Source organism: Cercospora kikuchii (genome assembly GCF_019650295.1).
Source record: "Cercospora kikuchii DNA, contig_00006, whole genome shotgun sequence".
NCBI classification, from domain to species: Eukaryota; Fungi; Ascomycota; class Dothideomycetes; order Mycosphaerellales; family Mycosphaerellaceae; genus Cercospora; species Cercospora kikuchii.
The window spans coordinates 1,342,913-1,360,460 of record NW_025408587.1 but is presented as its reverse complement, the minus strand read 5'-3'; the positions used below and the strand labels follow the sequence as shown (position 1 = coordinate 1,360,460).

General features: G+C 53.4%; 7 protein-coding genes across 7 annotated transcripts; 5 read left to right on the top strand and 2 right to left on the bottom strand.

The window, feature by feature from the left end:
• Positions 1-144: 144 nt before the first annotated feature.
• On the bottom strand, positions 145-1,242 carry CKM354_000945200 (uncharacterized protein; the record flags this gene model as incomplete). Its single annotated transcript, XM_044804875.1, has 1 exon — positions 145-1,242. The coding sequence occupies one exon, from the start codon at positions 1,240-1,242 to the stop codon at positions 145-147; it is 1,098 nt and encodes a 365-aa protein (XP_044660810.1).
• A 798-nt stretch (positions 1,243-2,040) lies between these two features.
• CKM354_000945100 (uncharacterized protein) lies at positions 2,041-5,402 on the top strand (the record flags this gene model as incomplete). Its single annotated transcript, XM_044804874.1, has 3 exons — positions 2,041-2,204; positions 2,266-4,691; positions 4,744-5,402. The coding sequence occupies 3 exons, from the start codon at positions 2,041-2,043 to the stop codon at positions 5,400-5,402; spliced, it is 3,249 nt and encodes a 1,082-aa protein (XP_044660809.1).
• Positions 5,403-5,686: 284 nt separating this feature from the next.
• CKM354_000945000 (uncharacterized protein) lies at positions 5,687-6,583 on the top strand (the record flags this gene model as incomplete). The annotated part of the gene is made up of 1 exon (XM_044804873.1): positions 5,687-6,583. One exon carries the CDS (start codon positions 5,687-5,689, stop codon positions 6,581-6,583), a length of 897 nt encoding a protein of 298 aa, XP_044660808.1.
• Positions 6,584-6,989: 406 nt separating this feature from the next.
• On the top strand, positions 6,990-8,157 carry CKM354_000944900 (uncharacterized protein; the record flags this gene model as incomplete). The annotated part of the gene is made up of 3 exons (XM_044804872.1): positions 6,990-7,092; positions 7,146-7,876; positions 7,924-8,157. The coding sequence occupies 3 exons, from the start codon at positions 6,990-6,992 to the stop codon at positions 8,155-8,157; spliced, it is 1,068 nt and encodes a 355-aa protein (XP_044660807.1).
• Positions 8,158-8,631: 474 nt separating this feature from the next.
• Positions 8,632-10,079, top strand: CKM354_000944800 (uncharacterized protein; the record flags this gene model as incomplete). The annotated part of the gene is made up of 6 exons (XM_044804871.1): positions 8,632-8,762; positions 8,811-8,903; positions 8,957-9,614; positions 9,672-9,689; positions 9,759-9,865; positions 9,923-10,079. The coding sequence occupies 6 exons, from the start codon at positions 8,632-8,634 to the stop codon at positions 10,077-10,079; spliced, it is 1,164 nt and encodes a 387-aa protein (XP_044660806.1).
• A 163-nt stretch (positions 10,080-10,242) lies between these two features.
• On the bottom strand, positions 10,243-11,130 carry CKM354_000944700 (uncharacterized protein; the record flags this gene model as incomplete). Its single annotated transcript, XM_044804870.1, has 1 exon — positions 10,243-11,130. One exon carries the CDS (start codon positions 11,128-11,130, stop codon positions 10,243-10,245), a length of 888 nt encoding a protein of 295 aa, XP_044660805.1.
• Positions 11,131-11,375: 245 nt separating this feature from the next.
• Positions 11,376-17,516, top strand: CKM354_000944600 (uncharacterized protein; the record flags this gene model as incomplete). Its single annotated transcript, XM_044804869.1, has 1 exon — positions 11,376-17,516. The coding sequence occupies one exon, from the start codon at positions 11,376-11,378 to the stop codon at positions 17,514-17,516; it is 6,141 nt and encodes a 2,046-aa protein (XP_044660804.1).
• Positions 17,517-17,548: the final 32 nt, after the last annotated feature.

Genomic DNA, 17,548 nt, shown 5'->3' with positions numbered 1-17,548 from the left:
TGCGCAATGGAGCCCAAACCTGGAACGCACCACTTTTACAATCAGTCGGCTGCCATGTGACCGTGAACGGTATCCTTGACATCCGTCAGCAATTTCATGTCTGTACAGTCGGTCGACGCTTTCGGTCGTGTATCATCTACAAGCTCAAGTGACAAGCAGGATCACACTGCCCAGCTGCCTCCTTAGATCCTCTTTGTCCACATCGTGCGTATCCTCTACCTCGCCCCACTGCTCCGTCTGATGCAATACTTCCAGCGAGCTCGCCTCTTCTGCATGTTCTATCCCGAACTTCCCCTTCTCCGGCGCCTCTTGTATATGCTTCCACTCGGTACTCCACTCCACCAGCAATCGCACTGCTATCGTCAAACTCTTTGTTGCTAATATTGCTCGTTCTAGAGCCGCAAGATCGAATGCTGTCAGGCCCGACACCCAACCCCGGACCACCTGCGTGGTCATCTCGGGTTGCGAGATGGGCATGATGCTATCCTCACTCAGCACAGGCACGATTTCCACTCCGGGGAAGGTGTGCGTTGTTAAAAAGGCGATGATGGGTTCGGCGATGGCTTTTTGGCGCGCGCGGAGGTTTCTAGATGATTGGTTCATCGGGTCGTGTCGATTGATCTCGGGCGCCCAGCAGAGAAGAGTGTCGGTCGCGAAGTAACGCATGGCCATCTTGACGATATTGTCCCGTATTTGTTTGTTTCCAGAGCTATCGGCAGTCTCTACATCGATCGCCCGGGATGTGAGTGAGGTCAAGGGGATGTAGTGCTGCTTCAATGCCTGCTGCGCCGACACAAGCTGGTCCCATTCTAGGGCAATGGCAGCTGCAAGCGCACGCTTGCTTTTGGGCAGTGTCAAGATCTCCTTCGTGGCAGTCCGCACAGGGCGGGAGTCTAGCATGATCTGCAATCCTCCATCTGCAGTTTCCTGAACAGCCACATTTTTCCAGAAACGCTTCTGCAGTGCAGATCCAGGCTTTGCTGGGTCGGGCTTGGTCTTCTGACCTTGCTTCAGTAGCTGGGCTTGTTCCCTCTTTCGCGCCAATCGACTGTCCGGATGGGTCGGCGAGACTTCAGGCGCTGAAGGAGGAGGACCGGGCACGGTTGGGTGTGCAACAGGCGTGGCGGATTTGGAGGACGTCGTGTGCAGCAGACATCGTCGACAGATGGATTGCTGACTTCCCTGGTGTCGCGCGATGGACCGCGCGGCCTTCAATGATGCACGCGACAATGAGATCTCCATGGTGTAGGTTCTGGTTCAAAGTGCAGTCTCAATGCTATCGGCAAACATGCACGGAGCTCGGCGGTCGGAGCGGACCCCCGACCGCTGCACAACTGAGTTTCGCTCGGGTTGATGCCAAGTTCAGCCGCAAAGCACAGCTTCTGCTGCTGCTGCAGAGCAGAGCCCAACACGCCGCCTGGTGTGCTCGCTTTGTGGAACACTAGCCTGCGCTTACGGCCGCCAGAGATCGAGGCTACCGTACGACCTCATGTATTTACGTTGGTAGAGATGACCTGATACTGGCCGTGGGAGGCAGCACGGGAGCTGAGATGCAGAAGCACATTTATGTAATCCCGCAGCACTAACTAACTTCGTGTACTGGCGCTCTTCGCGCAGCAGCCACCTGCCACCACAGCCCTGCTCTTCAGTACTGAGTTGCAGCACAAATCTCCAGCCGAAGTTCACGCTGTATGCCCATCACCCTACCCTGGGATCCCTGTCGCCGCCACGCATTCTCCAGGTCATCGGAGCTACCGCAGTGAAGGGCTAAGTAGTCTGCCTGGCCTAGCCTCGCGCGTCGACCTACTGCTGCTGCTGTTGTCATACGCAACACACGACTGATCCTCTCCGCTCCTCGTCCATCGCCTCCGTCCTCCGCCCCCGATCCAGACGCGGCCGCGACTATGTGCATTGCTTGGCCCCGCTGACTGCCACGCACGAGAAACGCTGCGGGCGAACAGAAGGGCGTTTGCGGGGATCCGGGAACGTGGAGCACAGCGCGACGTCAAGCGAGCCGTCGTGAACTGCACATGTGAAACAATGCAGCGCCATGAGGAGGCCACCTCCCACCACCACCAGCCGCCGCCTCCACCACCGCCGCCCTCCGCCAACGCGAAGCAGACGCTGCCGCCGCAGCAGCAGCAACACCACCAACCGAAAGCTCTCCGCTTCGTCACCAACTACGGAGCACCTCATCCCAAACGGTACGTACAGCCAGCCACGCCGATCGTGTCAACCAGTCGCAAACTGATCGTGGACCTGCAGACGGCGCATAGGAGCAGCCTGTCTAACATGTCGCAAACGAAAAACTGCCTGCTCGGGCGAGCGACCCACGTGTGAGACGTGCAAGCAGAATAAGCTGGAATGTGCCGGTTACTCCGAGAGCACGGCGACGCCTGCGCACAATCGAAGCAATTCGGAAACGAACACCAGGAGGCCATCGCAACAGAATACTGCGAACAAGAGCCAAGGAAGTGCACAGTCTCAACTCAAGGTCGCTCGGACGCCAGACGAGAAACCTCAGCTGCAGGAGCAAGCTCCCAACGATCTGAGTCGCACTCTGTCGGGTGGGCAGTCACCTCACACTTCCAGTGAGAAGAGGCCGCCGTCGTCTGACGACCTTCAGAGAAACGATAATGCCAAGGCTTCGTTGCTTTCCACGCCTCGAAATCGCGTTCCCATGATGCCGTATTTCCGCTGGCTTGGCCCTACTGCGATCATGCCAGGATTCAAGCAAATGGTCGTCAAGTTGAAGAGAAGCGACACCAACGATGGCATGCGAACGTCGACGGACGGCGGCGTGCGATCACCATCTTTGAACGACCCACGCTCCAGTGAGAGGAATACGACTTCCATATACTCCGCGACCCCTGCTGCAGTAGAGTCGGATGTGCGAACTCCATTGACACTACCCTTTTACGACACTTCGCCGATGCCTCCGAGTGAGCTCATCACGCATCTTGTGAATACTTTCTTCACTCACTTGGGGTGCAATTATCCATTTCTCCAACGGGACCGGTTCATCAAAGACCTTGAGGAGAAGCAAGTGGACCCAGTTCTCGTCGATGCTGTGTGCGCATTAGCTGCGCGTTTTTCTACGCACGCGTTGTTGACTCAATCCCAGCCCGATGGTGAGAAGACTGGTCCTGCAGAATATGGTCATGCTTTCGCGCAGCGTGCGAAGGCTGCACTGACAGATACATTCCCCTGTCCGAGCGTTGCAGCAGCCCAAGCAGCGCTTCTTCTTGCTTATAACGAGTTCGGCGAGCAACGAGATAGCGGTCTTTGGATGTATCTGGGAATTTCAATCCGCCTGGCCCAGGATCTAGGTTTGCACAAATTAGAAGGCCTGAAGTATGTGGGTAGAGATGGACCGACCCCTCGAATGGTGAAGTCTGAGCAGCGAAACTCGAAATCTGCTGCGACGCCGGCCACCAGCGGACCCGTCAGAACTCCTTCGACGAACGAATCAATTCAATCCCCAGAGGAGCGCCGAAATAGGGAAGATGCGCGATCTGTAGAGCAAGAACGTGTTGATACGTTCTGGGCCATCTTCTTCCTCGACCGCGTGGTCTCATCAGGAACCGGGCGACGCAGCACACTGCGGGACAAGGATATCGAAATCTCGCTGCCGTCATTAACGCAGACTCACGACCGGTCCGACTGGCCAGCACCATTTCCTGCATTGATTAGGATTGTACATTTGTATGGTCGTGTGGCAGACCTACTCAACAGTATAAAGGAACCATCAGACATCACGGCAGAGACACCGAAACGCCTAGCGGCAATGGAGAGCCAAGTCACCAACTTCTACCAGAATTTATCGCCACGGCTGCACTTCGATGCAGTCAATTTCCAGCATTACATGAAAGCCGGCGAAGGCACCAACTTCGTCCTTCTCCACTTTTGGTTCCATACCTTGATCGTAATTCTCCACCAGCCTACACTCCTGAAAACATTCGCTGGCCGAATGTTGCAACTATTTCCAAACTCACAGCAATTAAGCATGAGCAGTGCCAAGACCATTGCTGATATCTTGAGCTATTCGCAACTCATGGATGCTAAAGCTTCGTTGGGGAACCCATTTACGTCGCAGCCGATCTACATCGCTGCATGCGCATTCCTGAGAGAGACTGTGGAGCAAACGGCGACGAGCAATGCGCAAAGCCGATCGAACAGTCCCAACCGAGCCTCTGGCAAGATAGGCAATTCCGACAGCGCTTCTTCCTCGAATGGGACCCCCCACGACGCCTCGAGGAAGGCCTCAATAGCAAGCATTACTGCCGCCTCGGACACTTTGGAACGAAAACAGCCTGCTGGAGCCGCAGCTGAAAGATCGCAGCTCGCTAAGCATACGTTGCTGGCCACGGCAGCATCGCAGCATTACCAGCTGTGCTACAAAGCACTACAATCACTAGAGACGTATTGGTCTGGCGCCAAATACATTCTCACAGTCCTCGACCAGAAATTCGAAGGGGTCGGCGATCCTTTGCTGTACACTGTTGAAGAAGGCGAGTCGTCCATGGAGCAGCCACGTCCAGAGCCGGATTTCACTTCGCCAGGTTGGAGACGAAAGCTCAGCTGGGGGCCCTACATATCCAATCCTGCATTGCAATCGCCGTTTTGGCCGCCAAGCGGTTTCACGCCCAAAGTTCCTGGAAGTCCACGGGACGGTGTGGATCCCAGCAAAGGTAAGCGGGCTGAGCGAACACTCTCTCGAGACGACTCTAACAATGTGTATAGCAATTGGTTGGACTTTCTCCGGAGACATGAACTCCAACTCGACCAACCTCGCTTGGCATTTTGCAAGCGACGGAACCCAGAGCTCGAACATCGATCCGAGATTAAACTCATTGTCGTCCTCTGCGTACGACTCAACGGCGGTTGGGAAGGCACAGCATACTTCTGCAAGTACCCAAGCAAGAGGGCCGTCTGGACTTTCACGAATCTCCTCGCAGGATAGTGTTCCGAGACAGGTGGCGCAAGCAAAGTTCAGCAACGTCTCCAATTCCGATGCGGAGAATTTGCTTGCGCTGAGCTCACCCTACAACCAACATCACAGCCAAGCGACTCCGCCTGTGCCCATGTCGGCCAGCTTCCAGCAGCATGGCACCGCCATGTCTTCGATGCCAGCGCCGAGTAGCAGCGCGACTCAGCAGCCAATGAACGGGCAATCAACACAAACACCCTTCATGATGCCTGGGACTTACGACTTTTCCATGAATTTTATGCCTGGGAATATGATGATTGAGACGCAGGATGTGGATATGAACATGCTGGGCCTAGAGGCTATGCCTTGGTTTGACGCCTATCCTCCCCCGGACATGTTGCATCTGTTCGACCCTAATCAGCAGGCTACGGGTGGCGCAGGAAGTCATGCTGCAGACCATGGGCGGAGGTAATGGGCCAGCGGATCATGACTTGTCCGATGTGGGTCTAAGACCGTGGTAGCGAGTTCAGACTCTAGTACCATCAACGCGCCCTGTATACATATATTTCTACATACTTCACAGTGACCGCTTATATGCGGCGATTTAATACACAGTAGCATGAGGTGGGGGGCCGAATCTTCGGAGCCGACCATTCAAATGCCGATTCGATTGCAGACCTCACCTTTGAGTCCTACACTCCTCGCTTCAACCTCGATCAACGACGTGTCAGACCACTCACATCCTCTTCCATCAACATGCCCCGTGAGGCTCAAAAGAACCCTCCTGTGCCGGCGTACCAAGCCTCTCCCGGCTCCATCCTTCATGCCGACCAAGACTTTTACCAGACCGTCGCCGCAGCAGAACGCACTCTAATCACCTGCTTCACCCTTTCCATTCGCTCCGGCCGCGCCTGGAAAGCCCCCGCCGGCAGCATCGTCCGCCTCTCCACACCCGAAGGCCCCCAAGTCGGCGATTTGAACATCTGGAATCTCCATGATCCTCGAGAACGCTTCTGGGCCGCTCGAACCCGACAATTACACGCCAGCCATGTCACGACCTACGATCGTCTCTGGAGCGTTTTACCTTTTCTCCGACCCATGGTGACAATCATCCACGATAGTCTGGCAGATTACCCTCGCCCCGACAAATGGAATGGCAGATGTCATGATTTACTGGGTACGAGATGTGACCCTTATGTGAATAAAATGTTATCGGGAGATTCGTATGATTTTCATTGTCATAGTAATTTGACACGAGCAGTTTTACCTTTTGGGTTGACGGAATTTGATGTTCATGATGTGTTGAATGTTTTTCAGGTTACGGGGTTGGATAATGAAGGGAAGTATTTTATGGAGGCTTCGCCTGCGAAGAAGGGGGATTGCATTGAGTTTTTTGCTGAGCAGGATTTGTTGATGGCGTTGAGTACTTGTCCTGGTGGGGATTTGAGTATGTGGGGTTGGGGTGAGGGTGGGGAGGGTGTGGGGAAGGAAGAGGAGAAGAAGAGTATGTTAGAGTGTTGCCGACCGTTAAAGGTGGAGGTCTTTGAGTTGAAGGAGAGAGATGTTGTGCTCAAGGATTGGACGCCGTTTGAGAGGGCTGATTATAGAGGCAGGCATGGGATGAAGGTACCTGAGGGCGAGGAAATTGCCTGAGGAATGAGTACCATTGATGTTGGCATCTGGGATAGTCTTCGTCTGCTCTGCTCATGGCTGTCAAAAAGATGTGCCAGATGCTCATGGGCTAGACAGGCTACCACAGATCTCCTGATTTCAATACGTGTTCGAGTTTTGACATTGTAGGCAATGTTTGCTGATGAGCCTCGCGTGGCAAGCGGGGTAGACAGCCTCTACATAGTCTTGAAGTTCTTGCTATTTGGCGGTAAAGCAAATGCTGATTAGTGTTCGTCCATACAACATCCGTAGTTGTAGTTATGGAAGTGGCATCTATACCCGAGGTCGAAAGCGGGGATAGATTAGAATGGGATCCTCCTCGCGAGAGCTCGTTGTTTGACACAGACCACAATAAGTCCAGTTCGACGAAAAGCAGAGGCAGAGAACAATGAAAGCAGCACGATACTATGGCCATCACGATATTCGGGTAGAAGAAGTTGAAGAGCCTCAACCTCAAGAAGGTCAGGTTGTCGTCGATGTCGAATGGTGTGGTAATATAATCGATCGTCTCATTCGGAAAACTCACTTTGCTTACTAGTCTTAGGTATATGCGGATCAGATCTACACGAGTACCTCATAGGACCTACAACCTTATTGCCGACTAAAGACAGACCGGCGCCGAATGGAGTATATGTTCCCGTGACTCTCGGCCACGAGCTCTGTGGTCGAGTAAGATCTTCAGTACCTGGATCGAAGTTGAAAGCAGGTGATGCAGTGATGGTCGATCCTCGCGTAACATGTCAGGCATGTCTACCTTGCAAATCTGGTCGGTCTTATTGCTGCCAGACACTAGGCTACGTGGGGGGCAACACAGGATTCGGAGGATATGGTGAGGTTGTCGTTGTCAATGAGAAGAGCCTGCACGTCCTTCCACCAGAGATCCCATTGGAGTATGCAGCTATCATTGAACCGCTTGCGGTCACTTACCATGCAGTCAATGTTTCCGGCATCACGGAGTGGAAGGATCGAGATGTGCTCGTAGTTGGTGGAGGCCCAATCGGATTCGCACTGCTTTTGGTCCTCAAAGCAGTTGGCGCTGACCGGGTAATCCTTTCTGAGCCCGCGGCAGCGCGAAGGGAGCAAGTGGCGGATCTGGCTTCTGCCACAATTAATCCCATCGAAGAGGACGTGGCTCAGCGTGTCCAGGAGTTGACAGCTGGCCGTGGCGCCGAAGTGGTGTTTGATTGTGCCGGCGTGCCCGTTGGATTAGAAAGTGCTTTGAATGCCATTCGTCACGAAGGTTTGTACGTTATGGTCGCGGTCTGGGAGAAACCAGTAAGTTGCTATCTTTCGAAATTGAGGGCATTCAGCTAATTGTGCAGATGACGATTCCATGCACCCTGTTCCTGGCTAAGCATATTACGATGAAAGGCACTTTGATCTTCGCCGATGGCGACTTTGAGGGGGTCATGGACCTGATGGCAAGTGGAAGGCTTGCTGGGTACGAGCGATTAGTGACAGCCCGAATTGGGCTTGACGACATTGTCCAAAAGGGATTCGAGGAGCTGGTCAATCGGAAAGACGAGCATATCAAGATCCTCGTGAAGCCGAGATAGGAGTGCAGTACGCATACTCCTCGGAGTGAGTGGATGGAGCACACGGCATGCTGAGCTTCATGGCAAGGCAGTGGATCTATTCAGATCTTAGCAGCACACCTCGGTTGCTGTGTTACAACTAGAAGTCAAGTCCGTGTAGACACATCGGAGCCGGACCATGATAGATCCGTATGTGGTGTGCCGTTGTTGTGATGAAGCTGTCCATACTCCTGCAGAATCATTTGTCAGCCTAACTTCCTTCACGTAGCACAATGACGATCCTGCGACAGAACCAGGGCTTTCGAGTCGGATGGACAGCCTGCAACCTTCCGAAATGCTTGACCGCAGTTCCTGATCACCTAAGCTGTGATTCTTCCTGCTGCAGGTTGGCAATATGGCGGATATACTGACCATAAGTCCGTCAGTCGCATTGGTATATTAGCTCGAAGCTTTGTAGACTTGTAGCTCTCTGATTCCAAAGTTAGCTCCGAAAGTATGGACGTTCTCTTTCCCCCAGCACCCAAACCTAAGACGCTGTTGGGTTATCACCGAATTCTTTCACCTACTGCAGGTGTGAGAGTGAGCCCGCTGTGTCTTGGCGCTGGAAATTTTGGAGAAGCTTGGAAGTGAGCGATTTTGTCAACAATTGATGACCTGCATCTCACAATTATCAGGAGTTACCTCGGCGAGTGTACTAAAACAACCACCTTCGAGATACTTGATCACTTCTGGAATGCCGGGGGTAATTTCATCGACACGGCAAATAAGTAGGTTCGAATGCGAGCTCCTAATTTGTTGTTTGATGCTGAAACCTACTCAGTTACCAAGCAGAGGAGAGCGAGACCTGGCTGGGAGAATGGATGAAAGAGAGAGACAACCGGGACCAGATGGTGATCGCCACCAAGTTCACCAATGGATACCGTAACCCCGAGAAGCTCAAGTCAAACTTCCAAGGGAACCACTCTAAAAGCCTCAAGCTCTCGGTGAATGCTTCTCTCCGCAAACTCCAGACGGACTATATCGATTTGCTGTACGTCCACTGGTGGGACTTCACGACCTCAATCGAGGAGATGATGAACAGTCTACATGCCCTCGTCCAAAGCGGCAAAGTGTTGTATCTGGGAATCTCTGATACGCCAGCCTGGCTCGTGGTAAAGTGCAACGACTATGCCAGATTCCATGGCATGACCCAATTTTCCGTGTACCAGGGTAATTGGTCATGTGCATTCCGAGATTTTGAACGCGATATCCTTCCAATGGTGGAGGCCGAGCGGATGGCGCTTGCTCCCTGGGGGGCGTTAGGGGGCGGTATGTTGAAGACTAGTGATGAGTACAACGACCCAAACCGCGACGGAAGAAAGATCGGGCCACAGGATGAGAAACATGCCAGAATTGCCAACAAGTTGAAGGAGATTGCCGACAAGAAGGGGACCGTTATCACCAGTATTGCTCTTGCATATGTGATGCACAAAGCTCCTGTAAGTTGGACCAGACACTATTTAGCATGGGCAGAGAACTGGACTGACATTGAGCAGTACGTCTTTCCAATCGTGGTGCGTATGCCTTGGTAGCCTCTGGTAAATTAACGCGTGTTGGCATATTGTACTGACATTCGGACTCAGGGTGGACGCAAGGTGGAACATTTGAAGGGAAATATCGAAGGTCTCGCTGTGGAGCTCACGCAAGAAGAAGTTGATGCCATCGAGGACGCAGAGCCTTTTGATGTCGGGTGAGGCTGACCTGTTGCGTGGAGTGTTGATTTACAGCCAGGACTGACGAACTCCAGGTTCCCCCAGTCGTTCCTGTTCTACGGCAAGCCATACAGGACGCGGTACACGGCGAAGGATCTTCCGCTTCTGACCAATATCTTTGCGATGGAGACACCTCCGAAGCAGCAGCCCATTCCGCCGAAGCAAGGTGAGAGGGAACTGAAACTGAGTTGAGCTGGCTCAAGCCGGAGAAATGTGTCGTGTGCGGTTCGATCAAGATTGAATAGCTGCAAGTCTAATGGTTGATACCATGTAACATTTATCCCGATAGTCTGTGTTTCTCGCTTTCTGTGGGTGTCTCACTTATGATTTACAATGCGCCTGAATGGAGGGCCAATCAGTTCGTGTATCGCGCCTGGAGATCGCGCCAGATCTCATTGTCTAATTTGCCTTGAGTTACATTCAAGGCAATAGACTGGACACTCTGCTCTTTATCTTGAAGCTCATCAAGAAACTTGGCCAGCTCAGCAGCGGCGTCTTCGCTGGGTAGTTCGACTTTTGTCTCCTCATTTGGTATCCAGATCACCTCGGATGTGGCAATCTGCAGTCCAAGAGCCGATGCGATGGCATCTCCCACAGCTCTGAGATCGGATGGCTCTGTGGACACGACGATTCTGCCATCTGCGTCCTCTTCAACGTCTGTAGCCCCAGCTTCCAAGGCTGGCTCGAGCGCCTCGTCGGCGCCCACTCCGTCCTTTTTCTCGAATGTGACAATGCCATTCTTGGTGAACAAATAGCTCGTAGGAGTAGTCGTGCCTCCATTGTCCTTGATGGCGAGACGTACTTCAGCCAGAGTCCTCAACTTGCTATCCGTTTCGCATTCCACGATCACAGCCACTCCATTTGGCAGAAGTCCCTCGATTGTGACATTCTCCAAACTGGCTCCACTCAGACTCCTGCCTTGACCTCGAGCAATGGCTCCTTCGATGGAGGCTTTCGCGAAGCCCTCGCGCTTTGCTTTGGTGATCAAATCCTGCAAGCGAGGATTGGCATTCGGATCAGGGCCGTACAGCTTCGATGCGAGGGCGATTTCGGCGGCAAAAATGGAGCGTTGTTTGTTCTTGCGGGCGTCAACTTTGGCTTTATCGTGCTGGATCTTGGACCATCGGTTGTGGCCAGAGCTCTGCAAGCTGCTGACGGCGAAGCTTCGAACGTAACATGGCGAACGGAGGGAGGGGGTTGCACATCGGTGCAGAATGTGCACGAGACCTCTGCTGGGAGCCATGCTGTCGAGCACAGGAATAGAGGTGTCGATGTCGTCCCCGGAAATATGTTTCGCGGCGGAGAAATCTCGGGCTCCGAATTCACATTCGCGACTGTCATGCCATGGGAGGAGCTCTCCCACTGCTGATGCTCCTACTGGTGTACACAGATTCACTCACGATCTAACGCCCGCTGGGACGGCGCGCCACATCTGAGGACATTTGGCCATGATATAGGACTTCGGACGAACGACTTTCCAACAGGACCATGGCCGATGCCGACTCGACACCCGCCCCTGCGACAGCCTCGAAGCCACCCGCGAGTGATGCTCCAACTGCACCGGCCACGAACGGCGACCGTGAACTGTCCCCGTACGAGCTCGACGTCAAGAAGCTCAATGCTCTGCCCACTGAGCAGCAGGGTCTCTATCTCTTGACCTTCACCGCCAACCTCGCCCAGCATATCGATGAGCTTAGCGCAGACCAAGTCACTGCTGAACAGGGCACGATCAAGAAAGAGCTGCTCAAAGTCGTCAATTTGCCCTCACCTGCGCCAACAAGAGTGATACGTAAGAATGTGGGGAGGAGCTTCGCAGGCGTCTTTGCCAAAGGGAGCAGGAGGGTGTTGTTCGAGACCATTACAGATCTGGTGGCCATCGTGAACGCGGGCAAGGAGAAGGACCTCAGGACAAAGCATGCAGCAATACATTGTCTGGGTGTCGTGTTTGTCACTGCAGGCGATAGTGCTATCAGCCATTCCCCGCTCGCCTGTACTGTCATTCTGAAGCAGCTGAAAGGCGCTTCCAATGATGCGGGCTTGAGAAGTGCCGTATTTCGCGCCTTGGGCAGAATTGCCAAAGGAATTACAGTGGCGATAGATGAGGAAGTGGGGCGAGCCATATGGAAGCAAGCCAGAAATGCTGCCAGCAATGACAAGTCTCTCCTTACTCAAGCGAGTGCGTGCTATGCGCTGGAACAGCTCGTGTCAACCACAACGTATTTCGACAATTCGAATGACTTTGAAAAGTTGCAAACTGCGGTATGGAAGACTTTGGAGAGTCCGTCAATCCCAGTGCGGCACGCAGGCGCATCGTGTCTTGCGACACAACTTGTAAAAGCACACACGGATGTTGCCAACAGAGACATTGTACCCAAGATCAAGAAGCCAAAGAAGTCAAAGAAAACTGCAAAATCAGAAGATTTGGAAGAAGAGGCCGAACGCGCTTCCTCGCCTGTGCCCGATAAGCCCGCCACCGCTCTGTCATACACCCTGCCCGAGATTCTCAAGATCTTGTCCTCCTTGTTCTGTAGGCCGTCATCATCGAATCGAACACGAGTGGGAGTGGCAGTATGCTATATCAAAGTGTTGAAAGGCCTTGGCGCAGGAGTCGTCGAAACGAAGTACAACGAAATTGCACGCCATCTGTTCTCAGACGTCTTGGACTTTCCTGGTTGGCACTCAAACAGGTATCGTCAATTGATGGCACGCAAGACCGTTCGTGTCATTCTCGAACAGACCGTGGGACCAATGTTGGGCGAGACTGCTCAGCTCAACGCCTGTCGGTTCTTGCTGAACGACATCATCAAAGACTACCCGCAGGCTGTCAAGGAACGTCCTGAACCCTCGAAAGCAGTATTAACTGGCGCTATCAGTGCTCTTGCATCTCTCATCCAACGTTTAGACACAGCTATCAGCAGTATCGCAGACATCTGTCGAGAGGGACTGCTGCAAGTTCTGCAACATCCAAGCTTCACAGTTCAGGTGCAAACATCTAGGACGCTACGAGCTTTCATTCTCGCTTGCCCGCAGCAATTGCTGCCAGCGGTGACGATATGCATGAATAGTGTCAAGCGCGAGCTCAAGATGCTGGGTACCCAGAGGCAGAGCCAACGACGTTGCATTGCTCATGCCTATGGTCTGGCTGCTGTCTTGAGCACATCCGGACAACACCCGTTGTATGGCTCCGTTGACGTGTATGCCAATGTGCACCAGATGGCCACGGATCTCTTGAAATCGAGTGGCAGCTCCGATCTCCGTGTCTCATCATGTCAACTGCAAGTGGCATGGATCATGATTGGCGGCCTCATGTCTCTTGGACCAAATTTCGTCAAAATTCATCTCTCCCAGTTGATGCTGCTCTGGCGCAATGCACTTCCGAAACCTATGCTAAAGGAGAACATGACACAACGGAACATGCTGGAAGTAAGCTATTTGGCCCACGTGAGAGAATGTGCCCTGGGTGCCATCAAGTCCTTCCTCACCTACAACCAGCGACTCTTGACTTCTGACGTCTCGAGACGCCTTGCAGGTATGCTCGAAAACACAGTAGCGTTCCTCCAAAACCTTCCAGCAAAAAGGACGAGCGACGAGCCGGCGAATCTCCTCAAGCCAGGCCTGCAGCTCCAGGACTTCGAGGTCATGGTCAGAAGGAGAGTATTCGAGTGCTTCTCTCAATTGCTTCGCCTTAGTCCTGCTGGGAGTATCGAAGCTACAGCTCATTCCAGCATCCTGCCGCTGGCGGTCGCATCTTTCTCAGATCTGGAGCACGACGCACCAAATTCTCTGAGCGCCGCTATCGCAAGCGCGACAGCCACATTTGAAAGCATCTGGGAACTCGGCGACAATTATGGCTTCGGGGTCACCGGAAGGCTCAGAGGTCTCGACCTACTGAACCCAGTCAACGGCAACCTAGAACGGCATTGGACGAGCAGGACCGACGTCGAATCAGAGATCGACCAAATACTTCTTTCACCTATAGGTCGAGCTGCTGAGAATGACCCGACCAGCTGCTATTTGCCCACCGCCAATACTGAGGATGAGCTCCCTGGGCCACCTGCTAGTGAAGCTGTGGACGCAGCAATAGCGGCATTTGGACTCAGCTTACCGCTGCAAGGTCCGCGAGTCCAGGAGAGCACTCTCGAGCAAATAGCTGCGTCAATGGGAGCTAGTCTCCCGAAAGATCCTGTGAGGAAAATCGCGATTGCTGCCAATGTTTCTTTGGCTCTCTTCACTGCGCTGCGCGTAGCGACAGGAGACCTCGGATCTGCCAAGGGTAACTTACAAAACGTCAATACAGAGAAGGCACTGCAGAGTCTTCTACACGTATGTGTCAAGGATCCAGACGAAAACATTCGAAGCATGGCAGCCGCGGCGCTAGGAAGGCTGTGTTCCAGTTCTGGGACCACGTTTACCGGCTTAGAAGTGACCCAGCTAACGGAGACCATTGTGAACAACAGAGAGCCACACGTCCGAGCGGGCTGCGCTAGTGCGCTGGCCCACATACATTCTCAGCTTGGTGGCATGGCAGCCGGGCTGCACATGAAGAACATTGTTGGCATACTTATGTCACTGGCGGCAGACACCCATCCTCTCGTACACTTTTGGGCATTGGACAGCTTGTCGCAGATCGCAGAATCTGCGGGTCTCAACTTCTCAGGGTATGTCACCAGCACCATCGGTATGCTCAGTCAGCTCTATGTCTCGGATGGACACAACGAAGAATCGTCGTCGCAGGCCTCTTCGAATATGACAATGAGCCTGCCTGTGACTGCAGCTATAGCACGAGGTGTTGACTCAATCATCAATGTGCTTGGACCTGATCTTCAAGATGCTGCCAAGGCTCGAGACATGATATTGACATTAGTCCGTCTGTTCTCGCAGGAGGCTGAAGTCGCCATCCTTCTCGAGAGCCTCAGATGCTTCGAGCATCTCTCGCTTTACGCTCCTGGTCACATGCAGTTCGAGCAATATGTGCATCGACTCCAGTCAGACGTGGATTCTTCATCAAAAGAGATCGCTTCCACTGCGTTGCATGGCCTGTTTGGGTTGATGCGACGCGATGCACCGGAAATCATACGCACTGCTCGCCCTGGTCTCGAAAATCGTTTATGGGATTGCCTCAATGACGAGCCTGGCCAGGTATCAATACAGAACATCTTCTTGAACTGGCTGCAGCAGACTGGCACGAGTGATCCTGGAGACTGGATTGAAAGATGTAATACTATCTTGACCAAAACTGTGGTCAAAGCGGAACAGGAGTCGAAAACAGCTGTGCCAGTCTCAACAGCCGGGCCGGACCTCCAAGACGAAGAGGTGGCAGGTTTTGCCATCACTGCAGGTGCACAGAAGGAAGACGATTCCCAAGCCCCGTCTTCCGCACAGGAGTTGATGCGATGGCAAGTGCGGCTGTTCGCTATGGAGTGTTTGCGAAACCTGATCGCCATGATCAGAAAGCAAGCTGCAATCAGTGATGACAGCCCAGGAGAGGCTGCACTGCAGAGCAAGGTGGCGGATGTCATTCGTATTGCGTTTTCGGCCTCCACTGCGGGAGTGACTTCGCTGCGAGTTGTCGGCATGCAAATCATCGACCAGATCCTTAAGATGTTCGGGAGAACTCCAGATCCTGACTTCGCAGAGGCAATGCTGCTGGAACAGTATCAAGCGCAGATTAGTTCTGCCTTAACGCCTGCTTTCGCAACAGACTCCTCGCCTGAGCTTGCGGCCGCGGCGGTCAACGTCTGCGCGACGTTCATTGCGACAGGCATTGTTCGCGACGCTGAGCGTATGGGACGGATCCTGAAGACACTTGTATCTGCTCTTGATAGCTTCTCGCGCGATACAGATACCGCTGCTATCGGCGATCTGAAAGGTCTTACTGCCAACGCGCAGGTCATGGTCCGGATGGCGGTGTTCTCAGCCTGGGCCGAATTACAGATAGCCAGCGGCGACCAGGAATACCTGGTGGAGATTGTGAGACCTCACATCGCTCAGCTCGTGCCACTCTGGATATCTTCTCTTCGAGAATACGCACGGCTCCGTTTCGAGCCTGACATTTCGGCCACCACAGCTACTCCTTCGACATCAGGTGATCTGGACATGGTGTACGCCGCTTTGAACAGAGAGACCTTGCTCAGATTTTACCAGGCTTCCTGGTTGAGCCTTGTCGATGCCATTGCCAGCTTAATCGACGAAGATAGCGAATTTGTGTTCGACGCGCTCGACAACAAAGACACGGAGCAGGACAGCGCTGCGAAAGATCCTGGTGCTGTGAATGGCATTGCCCGGCGTGCGACAGGGATCAATTACCGGGAAGAGCCAGTGGCATTCTTCTTCGTGCTGTACGGTCTGGCTTTCGAGTCGCTTGCCGTTCGCAGTGGCGACGACGATGTCCTGGTACGGCAAAAGAACCTCGACATCCTCGCCGCTCTGAAAAAGATATTGCGTCCGTCAGTCTCCGGCAATGCAGTCTATCAAGAGGTGGTCTTTGCAGAAACAATGGACCTGCTGGATCGCATGGTCTTGACCGAAAGCCTGGGAATGCAGGGCATCATTGTGGACATCGCCCGCAACTTGTGCATCGTGCATCCTTCATCCCGGAAGGGCCAGCAGGATCCTACAAATGAAGACACACTCTCCGACGACATCGAGCAACTGTTCGAGCTGACGCGCATCATCATTCTGGTCATTGCAGGATTGGTGCCAGGCCTCACCGAAACTCCCGTGGCAGGACATCTAGAGAACTCAGAAGAAGCGACCAACCTGGTCCGTGACGCTCTTCAGGCGCTGGTAGACGTATCTGAAGTGTTCCCTTCCATCATCAAAACAGATCTGCACGCATCGATCTTGAACATCTTCGTCACGATTCTCGGAACGGCGAGTTGTCAGGCTGTGGTTGTGCCTCAAGCACTGCCAATCTTCAGGCGTTTCGTGTCGAGTCTTGCCGAGGATGAAAGGCCGGAGACGAAGCAGCAGATCCAAAATACCTTGAAGCGCATGTTGGCAATTCTACGGATTGCACAGAAGAGAGAGACGGAGGCGAGCTTGCCTTGCGAAAAGAATACGCTCCTCGCGGTCACAGTCCTATTGTCTACCGCGCAGTCGTACTTTGGAGCCGACGATCCTCTCGTCCTTCGCTTCGTCAACGAGCTTCGAGAATGTCTCGCTGCACCCATGACCACCAGAACTGCTGCCGGTTGCTATCGAACTCTCGTTAGTCAAGGTGTTGCTCCTCGCCTGACATTCTCGCATCTCGTCAGCTTCGTGGTGGATGCATCCGATCTCGAAGGTATTGCGGAGTCGAGACACGTGGCGGCGCAGACACTCACAATGGCCGTTGGCAAGATAGCGCCAGACCAAAAGCCGGCGGCAGTGATGCTCCTGGTTGACGTGCTGCTCAGCTGTGCGAGCAAGGACGGTCCTTCCTCGCACCAAGTTTTCGCATCTCGTTTACTTGAACTGGCCGCCACGGATAATGCCACCTTCCGAAACATCATTGGCAGTATGTCCGGCGGGAAGAAGCAATTGATGGAGCAGATTTTGAAATCGCAGGCGGGCAATCGCGGCGCAAGGCAAGATGGCGCTGAGGATCGCGAGCCCACAATCGCGCTCAAGATGAACTTTGGTGCATAATGGATGATGGACAAAGGAGTTGCATTGCGATG